Source organism: Mus caroli, unplaced genomic scaffold, assembly GCF_978045245.1.
Source record: "Mus caroli unplaced genomic scaffold, Mus_caroli_1 scaffold_17, whole genome shotgun sequence".
Taxonomy (NCBI): Eukaryota; Metazoa; Chordata; class Mammalia; order Rodentia; family Muridae; genus Mus; species Mus caroli.
The window spans coordinates 91,275,374-91,288,466 of NW_028227272.1; the positions used below are offsets into that span (position 1 = coordinate 91,275,374).

Consider the following 13,093-nt stretch of genomic DNA (forward strand, 5'->3'; position numbering starts at 1 on the left):
TCGTCAGAACCGGATGCAGAATGAGAACCAGCAGATGGTATTGAAAAAGGCCTGGAAACATTACTCAGAGGTAGAGCGGGTGCCCGGCGTGGGTGAGACTCTGGGGTCAATTGCTAGATAGACACAGAGACAGATGGACAGAAAGACAGACAGACAAGTGTGCATGCACATGCACACACACACACATACAATTATTTTATGGCAAACATGAATTTGCATCAGAAATCACCTCCCTCAGACTAAAATCACTGCACCGTGGAACAGGCGAACAGGCAGTAAGAAAACCTAATATCAAGTAACAGGGACCACGGTCTTACCACAGAAAGCACAGTCTTTGAAAATGTAATTTTGTTTGAAAATCTGGGACTAGTTTAGACCGTAATGATAATTCTTACAGTAAAGATAAATTAATTTGAGACAATGCTTGACATTTAAAAAAAAATAAAAAGTAAAATATTCTTTAATTGTGTTTAAATTAAGCGCTGATCGGTCTCCAGTCGGGATCTGTTCCGGTATAAAGCTGAAAGTGACAATAATTAGGGTTTTAGGACAGGATGCATCCCAGGGAATTACCTCAGAGGGTTGGTTTGGCTTTTGTTGTTGTTTTGTTTTGGGGCAGAAGGGGGGGTGAGGGGTGTTTTTAAGCCTGAGAGTTTTCCTCTGCAGACATACATAAAGCTGAGTTGGAGCCCCAGCAACACAGACGCACATGTAAATTCATTCACACACGTGTGCACACTTGGGACTTTTAGTCTAACTGCTTTGCCAATTGCATCATAAACACCTCAAGGCACGGGGAAAGGATGTGGAGGGCATCTCGTCTCTTCGTCTCCTGACAGAGAGGGACGACTCTGGGGTTTGGTGACCGTCTTTTACGAAGGCATCTCCTATGAAAGACTCAGAGTGAAGAATCCGCAGCGCTAGGCCTATGCCCGACACCATGGAAAGAAAATGATCCAGAGGAGAATCTTCAAAGTTAGAGACTTTGGACTTTTAAATATTGTAGACTCAGCGGCTGCAGGAGAACAGACAAGCACCAGGCATGCATCAAGGTTGCCGACAGAATACTCTCGTTAACCCCACTTGACACTTTCAAGCAAAGGAGATTAAATATGCCCTATGTGCCCTCCAAAAGTTAACCACCATTTTAGAATATGAAACCACTGTTTGGTACATCTTTTAAAAGTAGAAATTACAAATGGGAAGGGGAAGCTGATCAAACATCACACGATATACACATCCACAGGGAATCCTGTAAATATGTACAACTTCCACGTTTTTATTAATTAGTTAATTTTCTTTTATTTGTAAGAAACTGAGAGGGGAATGGGCGAGGCCATCCTCTCAGCTTTCTCTGAGAATTTTACTCTTTTATTATTATAGCTTCTAGTTTTAATTTTCTAAACTTTCACTTGCGTGTAGGGGGTAAGCTTATTTCATATTTGTTAAAGTTCGGGCTGAAATAAGCCTTAGCCTTAGTTTGCGATGCTGACACACAGAGTGGCCCTCCTCCTGTCCTTACCGACAGGTGATAACTTGCACCTTCACAAACATTTAGAATTTAAATGCCCTGCGCTAAAGCACACCTTCACCGTTCCCTCTCTCAGGCAAATGCACACAACAGACACACACACAGCACCCCTTACACTGTGACCCTTCGTGAGTCACAGGGAGAGGTGTGACCTCCCTTGGTGTCAGAGGTCTCCAGATATCCCAGCAGCATCTCCTTATCCTGGGGGTCAAAGAAGGAAACACTGCTTCACAGAGACAGGCTGTCCCTCGGGAATCTTATTTTCAGTACAGTTTTAGCTACAGGAGACACACGTTTAAATGGATACACACACATGCGCGTGGCTAACATGAGAAAGTGAAACGCTACCAACAGCAATTAAAGCAAATCTTCTAACGGCTGTGCCGTTTTCACCTATAGAAGCCATGTTCCTCAGGAGATAAAATGAGGCGCAAACTCTAAAATTGTGTTATGCGGGATACTCTCCCTCATGACCAGTCGGAGCCGGCGCTGTAGTCTTTAACTCCAGTACACCCTCTTCTTCATTGACACATTAAATCTGTATACATTTTATAGTGAACAACATGATGCCTGACCTGTGTCAGCTATAGATGGGAGCTCCGACCCGCCTTCCTCTGATTACATTACTGAACCAAAACCCCTTAAGGAAGGGAACTTCGCGTACTCCCAGCAGGAGCCTAGAAACACAGCCCCCAAACCCTCAATGCACACAATCTTACGCCCGCCCACCCACCCAGGGGTGGACTGAGCAATGGAAGGTCTGCCCAGAATGTATGCTCTGTCTGTAGTAAGTGCCTGGTGGACATACAGGCAGGCAGACTAACCTTGGTGGAGTTCCCTGATTTCCTAAGGAAGCCAGAGAAAGGTGCCAGAAGGACCCAGACCAACTGCAGCACCCTGACCCTCTCTGCTGAGGCTCGGCCCCCACCCGGGTGCAGCGTCAAGGCTGGCCTGACTGTTTTGAATTTTCATGTTTGTCCAAGATGCCAGCTCTGCCATCAGAGCAACGTCCAGATTTCTAGCATGGACAGAAAGAGCACGTGATACTTGCTCTAATGCATACATTTTCCAAGTGGCCATCAGGTCCCAGACACTCACATTCCTGCACTGACAGGAATTCCTGGCCACAGGGCCAGGCCTTGCCAGTTACCATGGGTGCCTACCACCGGCCACCTTGAATCCAGGTCTCACCTCTGCACCTGATCACAGGGCCTTTTGATGGTGCCCCCTAACCCAGTACCAGTGTGGGCTATCTCCTAGGGATGTGTCTGTCGGACCTGAGAGACAAAATTCTGCTGGTAAGAACGTTCCGAGATTTAGTAGAGACGGCTTCAGTCGGCTTCCCGGGAGGTAACGAACGGCACAATGCAAACCCGCTCACACATGGCAGCTATTAGGGAGCTAGTGTAGGAGACAGAAAGCATTTGCTCTTGGAGGATTTTTTTATTCCAAATGAGCCTGCTTCCCATCCACAAATCTGTGACTGCATAAACGCTGGATATAAATAGTCTATGGAAACAGAGCCGCCCTTCCTAGCCACGGCGTAACCATGAGCAAGCGGCTGCAGAGCTGCGTGGACCTCCACCAACCCCTCCAGATCCCACGGCAAAAAAAAAAAAAAAAAAAAGAAAAGAAAAAGTTAGGCTCAGAGAAAACCAAAATCTCGCGCCGAAACTCAGCAAGGCCAGGCCGGGAAGCAACGGGAGCCGGGAGCCATGTGTGTTTTGTGGGCATCTCCTTCTCCTGTGAGCAGTTCTCTCCTGCCTGATGTTTGCCCTCCAGTGTGGACCACGAAGGCAGCTTTGGAACATGCTTGTGAGAACAAGATCCACACACAAAGGCAGGTCACCCAGTAGCTCAAAGCCTCCTCGCAAAAACAGCCTGTAAAAAGGAGGCTGAGGACAACACCCCGTGAATTACGCTTTTTGCATTTCGGAGTCAAAAGGGATTGTGTCGCCTTTACACGGGCATTGTACTTGATAACAGGAAGTCAGTCGAAATGAACAAAAAAAAAAAAAAAAATTCCAGTATTGGTGGGGAGAGAAAGAAGAAAAGAGAGAAAGGTATATGAAAGACCCTTGAAAACATTCGCAGCTATAAAAGCTTTTAAATGTTGGCTTTAATCTGCCAGCTGCTCTGAGTTGTTCTGTAAAGTAGCCGCCACAAGACCTCAGCAGACGCACGCACGCCAGGAGCCACCCAGTGCACCTGGGACCCCGACTTTCTCTCCGATTTGGATCTCCAAAGAAATATTTCTTTAACTGTATTTTAAAGTATTGCTAGAAGTTTGTCGCTTATTTAAGATTCAGGAGGGAGGGGAGGGCTCCATGTCAAAACTATGTTTAAAAAAAAAAAATCTGTCAGGTAGAGATTTTTTTTAAATGGAGTATTGAAATTTAAAAAGCAACAACACTAGGCACTTTAGGCTCCAAACGGCTAGTTCACAACCTGGGAAGACAGCTCGGCATGCACAACACTGGCAGGGTGCAATGGTAAGACAGTAGTTCTAATGCAGGGGATGCAGACAGGGGTCCCTGGAGCTATTAGGCAGCTAGGCTAGCTGAAACATGGGGAGAGCCATGTTCAGGGAGAGACCCTGTCTCCCAACAACAACATTACCATTGCGTAGAGAAGTGATTGCAGACAGACAGATCTCGGTCAGTCCCTGGCCGCCCCACACACTCGCCAGGTTAAAGCCATACTGCATATATCACCCCGCAACACAGTTTTGTTTTTAAATATTAAGAAGAAAGAACCCGACTTTCAGGCTGAGGACACGGCTCGGTAATGCAATAGTGAGGCCCTGGGTTTGAGTCCCACCTAAGTAAATAAGTAAATGAAAGCTCGGGGTCCCCATCCCAGGGGATGGACGGACAGACAGACAGGCAGGCAGGCAGGCAAGGCACGCACCTCATCCTGCCTATTGGGGAGTCCAGATGAGACCATGAAGCACATTAAGAAGACACGGTTAACCAAAAAGCATGTCATCAAGATAAGAAATGACTGTGTCTCCCAAACTGCCCCAGCACCTGTCCCACCCTCATTAGCTCCCAAATATTTGCTGAATGAAGTGGCCAGTGCGGACAGAAGGGAGGTCCCGCGTGGAATGACTTGTCTACATTCCATCACAAAGCAACAAGGCCAGAAGAGAAACTTGCACTTCGTGACAGCTATGTGTTAAAACACCACACTAAACACCTTCAATGTGAGCAACTGAAAATGAATTTTCAGGAAGGGATTCCCTGGGCAGAAAGGCCACACTAAGGGCTTTCTGATACATCTACAAATATAAAAACGATTCTCACCAACAACAGCCATTCACCAACAGGAGCTGGAGTCTGAGGAAGGAAATAGTTTCTTTGTTTATGATTTGGGGTTGAATCAAAACGGAATATTGTAACCCTTTTCTGTCTTTAAGCATGTACTGATTCATGCCACGACTCCCACAGCACCGACATCACACACACCACACCACCACCATGAGTCTGCCCAGCTGCTTTATCAACAAACTCAGTTGTCGCTTCTTGTTATGGTTACATCTTGATCCCAAGGGCAAGTAACTGGATGCCCTCAAAGAGCTCCTGCCAAGCAGGAGTCCAGCGGGAGTCTCCCAGGTCACCTACACATCACTGCGCCCAGCCTCGTGCACACCTAAGAAAGCAAAACAAAAACAAAAACAAAACAAACTAACAAAAAAAAATGTGTGTGTGCTCCCTAACTGAGTGGAAAGCCAGGCCGGAGGAAATCTGCAAACAGCCTGGGTTCCTCACAGCAATGGCAGCTCCCCTGGTTAGAGGTGGGGATTCTCAGAACAATGGCAGCTTCTCTTGCTAGAGGTGGGGGTTCCTCAGAGCAATGGCAGCCGCCCTGGCTAGAGATGGGGCATCCCTGCTCTTCTGCATCCTCTGACCACCCAGGAAACATCAACATGTCACTCGGACAGGGGTGGTATGAGATGGAAGGTGGGGGGTGGCTCTAAATCCCAGCTGGCCTAGTCGTTCCACAGGAGCCGCCAGAGACTCCAGTGTGCCCTCCTCCTTGTTGCCCTCCCTCGGACAGAGATTAGAAGGCATGGGAACAAGACAGTTTTCACTGAAAAAAAGAAGTCTGCTTTTATTTACAAAATTATTATATTTTTACATAAAATAAATGTTTAAGTTTTCCTACACAACATCACAGAAATGGGTTCCTTCTCTGTTTTTTCCTTACAAAATGTGTGTCTCCTACGGCATACCCCACAGTGATGCTGCATTCCTGCCAACGCCCTGCCTTCTACTGGATGGAGGGCTGACAGAAGGCCACCATGTAATGCTAGCCTATAATGTATCTTACATCAAGCGTTCGGGCCGTCAGCCTGACCTTCGCCGGCCCCTGTATGAGTTTATTCATGGAGAAGTAGTGCGGAGGGCTCTGGGCCACCCCAGCAGGAACAGGACTCCAGTCGTGACTAGTCCAGCAATGCCTTGTGCTCACACGGGTGAACACCAGGGAGGCACCCACACTCCAACCCTGGAGCTCACTATTAAGCCAGGCAGCCATGACTGTGACATGCCACTCACAGGAGTCAAACAGCCCACCGGCAACGCTACACCCCCTAAACCAGCGGTTCCCAGCCCTCCCAATGCTGCGACCCTTTAGTATAGTTTCTCATGGTCTGGTGACCCCCAACCATAAAATTATCTCAATGCTACTTTATAACTGAAGTTTTGCTACTGTCATGAATGAAAATATAAATATCTGATATGGAGGATATTTGCTACCCAGATTGAGGATAGCTGCTCCCAATAATTAAGTCAGATGTCGAATTTCAACCAAGTGTCAGAGTCCAAACAATCAGGTTTTAAGTACATGTGAGAGGCTTCCAAAGTTAATGACACACTAGCTTGTTTTTTTTACTTATTAATAACTAGCTTGGCTCAATATGAAAGTAACATACATCTATCATAGACAATTTTGAAAAATATAAAGAAACTTTAAAGTGTTATTAAAATTACATTAAGCTTACCACCAGAATGTGTATGTATGTGTATATATACATATATATATACACACATATATATGCATTTGTACACGTGTGTATGTGTATGTTTGTATATATAAGTGTGTTTGTGTGTGCATGTGTATATGTGTTTGTCTGTGTATGTATATGTTTGTATGTGCATGTGTGTATATGCATGTGTATGTGTATACATGTACACGTGCATATGTGTATGTGTTTGTGTATACATGTGTATATGTTTTTGTGTGTACATGTGTGCATGTGTGTGCATGTGTTTGTGTGTGCATGTGTGTATACGTATGTGTATTGTGTGTGCGTATACATGTGCATATGTCTACACACCGTGGCTCTTCCAGTCTTCTTTTAGTGGACCGAGGTACACAGCATGCGGTGTTGGTGGTTTTCAATATACTGGCCTCAGCTGCGGCCTGACCTTCCACCTGTCCCTGGGAGGATGGATCAGATGTAAAGACCCATGTCGGAAAGGAGGGCAGCATGGCAAGGGAGCTGCCCCTCAGCAGAGCCCTGCTTTGCCCTGCCTTCCCAGTAGTCTCACCGGTCACCATGGTGGGGCTTTACTAAGGGGGTCCCATGCAGGTCTTGGTGTTCAGGTAGGAAGGGAATTCTCAGCGAATAGCCCTCACGGACACCAAGGGTCCCCAGTTTCTCTTTCTATCACGGTGGGTGACACAGAAACATGGGGTGGAGGGATGTCATAAATCTTGCGAGCTTCTTGCCGTCAAGAGCAGCGTCAGGGCTCCACGCTGAGTAAACACAGCTGCGCCTCAGTGGAGGTATTTAGATAATTTCTCTATTTATTTTGTTCTTTCACATCTTGTACTAGGACGGGACTTAATATTGAATAAATGTTGAATGAATGGATGGATTTTATGAGCTGTGGCATTGAAATGACTTCTACAGACCCAAAAGAAAGTGCCACCAATATAGTAGAAAATGTCCAAATTACACTCTGTGACACTGATATACGGAGAATAAATTAAATTTCTGAACAGTTACAGTTAGAGGGGTCTGTAACGCAGGTAGCCTAGCTCAGCAGCGACATCATGTGGTGAGAGCGTGGATTTCCATGAGCAGAGAGCTTTACAGGAAGCAGGAAGTCTGCACAAGCTCCTAAGGCATGCGGCGGGTCCAGTGCATGGGAAAGGCCAAGATCCTCCTCCTGTACCTTTCATCCCAGAGAGGTCAGTGAGACCTACTGTGCACAGATGCAGGAAGAGAGGTCAGTGAGACCCTCTGTGCACAGATGCAGGAAGACAGGTCAGTGAGACCTACTGTGCACAGATGCAGGAAGAGAGGTCAGTGAGACCCTCTGTGCACAGATGCAGGAAGACAGGTCAGTGAGACCTACTGTGCACAGATGCAGGAAGAGAGGTCAGTGAGACCCTCTGTGCACAGATGCAGGAAGGAAAATCAAATTGCCTCTTGGGTTTATAAACTGAGCTGCACAGGAACTTGAAGTGGCAGCCTCAGCATCGGGACAAGGGCAGGGAGAATCTTCTGTCTGCCCCCCCCCCGGCCCCCCGCCCAAAAAAAACAAAACAAAACAAAACACCTCTTACTGTTTCTATTTTCAAATAGTTTGGAGAACTTTTGCTCCAAGAAAACACAACACTTGATCAGTACTAGGAAAGGAAAAAACCCTGACCTCTGACCAGAGCGTTGAGAAATAACATCAACAAAGACACACCACGGTCACACGTGTGCTCAGTGCCCTGAATTCTCAACGTGAAACAGAAGTCAGTAAGAATGAAGCAGCCAGGAGGAATGACCATCCTCAGAGCTGACCTCAAGTCCATGAGGGAGACCGGGACCCAGAAAGAATCTCAAAACTATTCTTGCCAAGACTACATGTGTATGCTAGACAGACGACTACATGTGTATGCTAGACAGACGACTACATGTGTATGCTAGACAGACGGCTACATGTGTATGCTAGACAGAGCAAACATGGGCTTTCCCCTTTGACAAGAACTTCACCCCGTGGATTGTGAGTGGGGAAGCTCACGTTCCTCCAGCCAGCAAATGCCACCCCCACCGCCACTGGCTGCCACTGGGCATTTTAAAGAGTCGAATTCACTCTATCTGCGTGTCTGCACACACATGTGTGCAAGTGAGTGTACATGTGTGTGGACACGTGTAGAACATGTGTGTGGTCACATGTAGAAGCCACAAGTCCTCTCATTTGTTCACCGCTGTATGTACCGAGGCGCGGTCTCTTGCTGAGCCCAGAGCTAGACAATCTGGCTCGTCAGCTTGCAGAGAGGTCCACCTCCACTCCCCACAGGCTGCAACTGCAGGCAGGCTGCTGTATCTATCCAGCTTTTTATGCAGATGTTGAGGGCACCAAGTAAGGCCCCATTGCGAAGACATCCAGAGCTTGTCCACAGTGTGTCCTCCTCAGTCCAAGAGCTGAGAGACTAAATACCAATTGCTCTTCAGACAAAAAAAAACGCAGCTTAGGTATTTCAGCTGTACATGTTCTACCTAAAGAGTAGAACCTTCCCAGGAAAAAAACCCAAGGCTATCTTTCCTCTTCATTTCTCTGCTGTGGTCAAAAGGCCTACAGTCAGGCCTGGGAAAAGGGTAAGCAGACCAGGGGCCAGCGTTACCCTCTGACCACCCAGGCTGCAAGCTTGCAGGGATCACACACTTAACCTCATCTCCAGTTCAATCCTCAGTGTTCAGGAGAGGGAGTAAGGAGAGGGCCTAGGAGGCTGACGGTCATATTCCACTGAAGACAGCTGGCCTTGGCCCACACGGGCAAGAACCTAAAGCTCTGAGGACTGGCTCTACTTGGCATTTTTATGTCATAAATCACAGTCGTAAGTTTTGCCAAATGAACTGAACATGAAACAGCAATGAGTAACTTGGAGTTGAAATTCCTATGATGAAGACACAAACAAAAGCCATATGATTAATGCATAGAAACGGTGCGAACTGCGGAGCCGGGCTTGGTGGCTCACATGTGCTGAGGCAGGGAGATCCCTGCAGGCTTAAAGGTGGCCCCTGCTACAGAGTGTGTTCCAGGCCGGCATGGACCAGTGAAAACTTGCCTCGAAAAAAATGTTTAGAAATTAGATAATGAAATGTAATAAAAGAATGGTTTTTAAAGGACAAAAGAGCATCCTGTGTTGATATTAATTTTTCAATTGGAAGCATTTCCTTCCATTTCTTAGCCTAGATACCGGGAACTTATTAAGCACATCATGTTTTCTTAACCCAATACACCTCTTAACAATCCAACCATCGCTGCATTAACTCGCTGCATTATCGTTTAAACTGCAGTGCTTACACAAGTCTCCCATGCTGCCTCCTCTGGCCCTCACACAATCCTCTCGGATCGTCGTCGGTCTCTCTCTGTCAGTACGGTGCACCCACACAATGCCAAGCTCTGATCCACACAAACCAAGCTCGCCCAGGGGCAGCAGCCAACCTGGAAGGCAGCGCCTCCCCTTTCCCCAGTGCAGGCATGAAGGGTGGATTTTGCTCTTTTCAAGCAAAGCAGGTGGGTTTGGTGTGTGGCATCCCCTGGCCACCGAGCTTTTGCTGTGTTAACATCACTAACCCCACAGACTGGCCTGCTGCTGGCTGAGAACAGAAAGAGCTCTGCAAAATCATTTGTCACTATGAATAAGAAATTGACAGCACGTTACCACGACGGGATTAGTAGGAACACACACCTGGAGAATCTGGCAGGCTGCCCAAAACCAGGTATCCCACACAGACCAGCGATGAATACAGGTGGGAGGTGGATACCGGAAACACTGCCAACACTTCCGTTTTCGTTTTAGACACGAGTGGCAAACATAACTCCTAAAGCCTTCTGGACATCAGCACACAGAAGTAGTGATTTCCCGCCTACTGAGGAAAACCCAGATCAAAACAACTGGCTTCGGTCCCAACTGATGGCAGAATCCACCACATCAGTCATGCTCAGGGAACTGGTTCCTGCACCCCTTCCCACCGACGCCAAAAGCCAGACTCTCAAGTCTTATACAGAACAGCGCAGCATTGGCATATGGTCTATGCATGTCCTCCTATAGACTTTAAGCAATCTCTAGGAGGCTAGAAACACGTCCTACGTTGCAAACGCTATGTAAATACTTGCTACGCTGTTCTGTGTATTGCTCGGGTAACGACAAGAAAAATAGTCCGTGCATGTTCAAGAGAGGCAGGATTTTTTTTTTTAGCATGTGTGTGATGTGTGTGATTCTTGTGTGTGTGTGTGTGTGTGTGTGTGTGTGTGTGTGTGTGTGTATATGCTGTGTTGTGTGTGTGTGTGATATGTTATGTATATATACACGTCTGTGTGTGTTCATAAAAGTAAGGGCAAGCATGCGCCAGGGCACACACGTGTCAGAGGACAAGCTTGGATGTCCCTCTTCTCCCCTGCTGGAGACAGGGTCCCTTGCCATGCAGGGTGACTGCTGGCCAGGAGCCCTGGGGACTCTCCACCTCCGCCTCACAGAAGGAGCATACACAAGTTCCTAGGACCGAAATGTCAACACCCTACACTTGGTCTCTACCCCCTGAGCTGTCTCTCTGGCCTAACATAGGCTCCTTCCTTATGTTTTTTTTTCAAATATCTCATCTACAGTGGTTGCAGTCACACAGATACAGAACCGCACGTGTGGAGCTGCGGCCATACACTCTGAGCTCATAGGACCCAGCTCCATTTCTCCACAAAAGGACCACAAACCTCAGGCTCCACGCCCCCAACTCCACAGTCACCTCTACTTTCCTTACACGCACACACACACACACACACACACACACAAAATACTAAAGATGCATTAATAGTTTCCAAACCCAAACCCAAAATCAAAATAGAAATCAAGGCTGAACATGGTCGTGACAGACAAGTTGAGGAGCCGTGGTTTTGAGGCGCCCACGGCTGAGCCCGCTCACCTCAGTAGCCAGCAGTAAGTACAGAGGCATTAAGGCAGGAACCTGTGGTGCGTCACAGCTCAGACCGAGGGCGGTCAGGATCTCCTTAAGGACCTCGTGTCTTCTCACGTTGCTGGATTTGAGCACATTAAAGTCGTCTTCGGTCTGCACCAGGGAGGCGCCTGGTGGGAGCTCCAGGTGCACCTGAGGGGAAGAGAGCAGCAGGTGAGTGGTGGGCGCCCACTTCGGGGAGACAGAGCAGCAGAGGAGTGGTGGGCGCCCACTTCGGGGAGAGAGAGCAGTGGGTGAGCGGTAGGCGCCCGCTTCGGAGAAGCAGCTTCCACGCTAGGTTTGATGGAGATCTGAACGTGACTTTTCTTCTTATGCCATCAGCCCGGAGCCTGACCATCCACAAAGTGATGTGGAGAAACATCAGAATGGGGACTGGAACGGGCCACTTCAAACAATGTCCCCCCAGCTCAAAGATCATGGTGGAGCCCAACCCTGGATGGCCACCAGCCTCTTTTCAGGTCATGGCTCTTGCCATCAACAGTCCTGCTACAGGTTCTTGGGGAAGTCACCAAAGCTGGACTAAAGTATTTGGGAACAAGATTCTGCTGGGGATCCAGCAGAACACACTACAGAACCTAGGGAGGAATGATGGGTCAGGCTAGGGACTTCCATTCTGCCTCACAATCAGAATAACAGAGTAGTGTAGTCATCATTTGGAGACTGTCTGCGGGATGGGAGGCGGTTAGAGTGGACTTCCTGGACAACAGAAGGGCTTTCCTTGACACCCCCCCGCCCCCCCCCCGGACCTGTCTGGATTCTAAAATTTGGGGCTTCCTAGATGAAGTCAGGTGTTAAATCGATATTTAGGATGCATAGTAGAGACCACACACGAAGGTTATAAACACACAAGTATCTCCCTCAGCATCCCTGTCGGGAAGAAGCAGCTCCCAGCTCCCACGGGAGCAGATTTTTACATGCAGTGACAGCAAAGCACCCACGCTTCCTTTGACTTTGGTTTTGTGTACTGATTTCCCAAGTGGAAGGAACCTCGGGAGGCTAAGGAAGCACAGTGCCAACCTCGGGTTCATTCAGCCACTCACTTCTCACCTAAGCTGTAACCAAGGTGAGTGTAACCTCCAAGCATTGTCCATAATGGGGCCAATGTTGAACTTGGGGGCCAATCTGAAGAAGGTGGCAAACAGTGGTCAGATTATCAGTGGACAGCAGGTGGACCTGTTCCCCAGACAGCCCTCGAGGGGTTAGAAAAGAAAGGGATGCCTGCAAGGGCATCACCCATCTAAGCACATGCTTGCCCTGGAGGATAACCTATGCGGGTGGCATGAATAAAATGAGCAAAACTTTGGGGGAGGGGAGGCATGGCACACACCTTTAATCCCAGCACTCGGGAGGCAGAGGCAGGCAGATTTCTGAGTTTGAGACCAGCCTGGTCTACAGAGTGAGTTCCAGGGCAGCCACTTGGAGAAACCCTGTCCAAAAAAAAAAAAAAAAAAAAAAAATCCAACAAAGAAAAAGAGTGAAAGTTGTGCTCCTGCAGGCGTTCAGAGAGACAGGGAGGCTCACTGCTGAATGCATGTGGCCGTCCTGGATGGCATACACACAAGTGCATGCCCAGTGAGGTGTGC

The 13,093-nt window shown here is 47.9% G+C and overlaps 1 protein-coding gene across 6 annotated transcripts in view; it reads right to left on the bottom strand.

The window, feature by feature from the left end:
- Hlcs (holocarboxylase synthetase) overlaps window positions 1-13,093 on the bottom strand; it is a 183,555-nt gene that overhangs the window by 129,381 nt on the left and 41,081 nt on the right. For all 6 annotated transcript variants that reach the window (XM_029470266.2, XM_085832477.1, XM_029470265.2 and 3 more), the window contains exon 5: window positions 11,460-11,642. In XM_029470266.2, coding sequence (XP_029326126.1) covers window positions 11,460-11,642 — 183 coding nt within the window. The remainder of the gene's footprint in view (window positions 1-11,459; window positions 11,643-13,093) is intronic.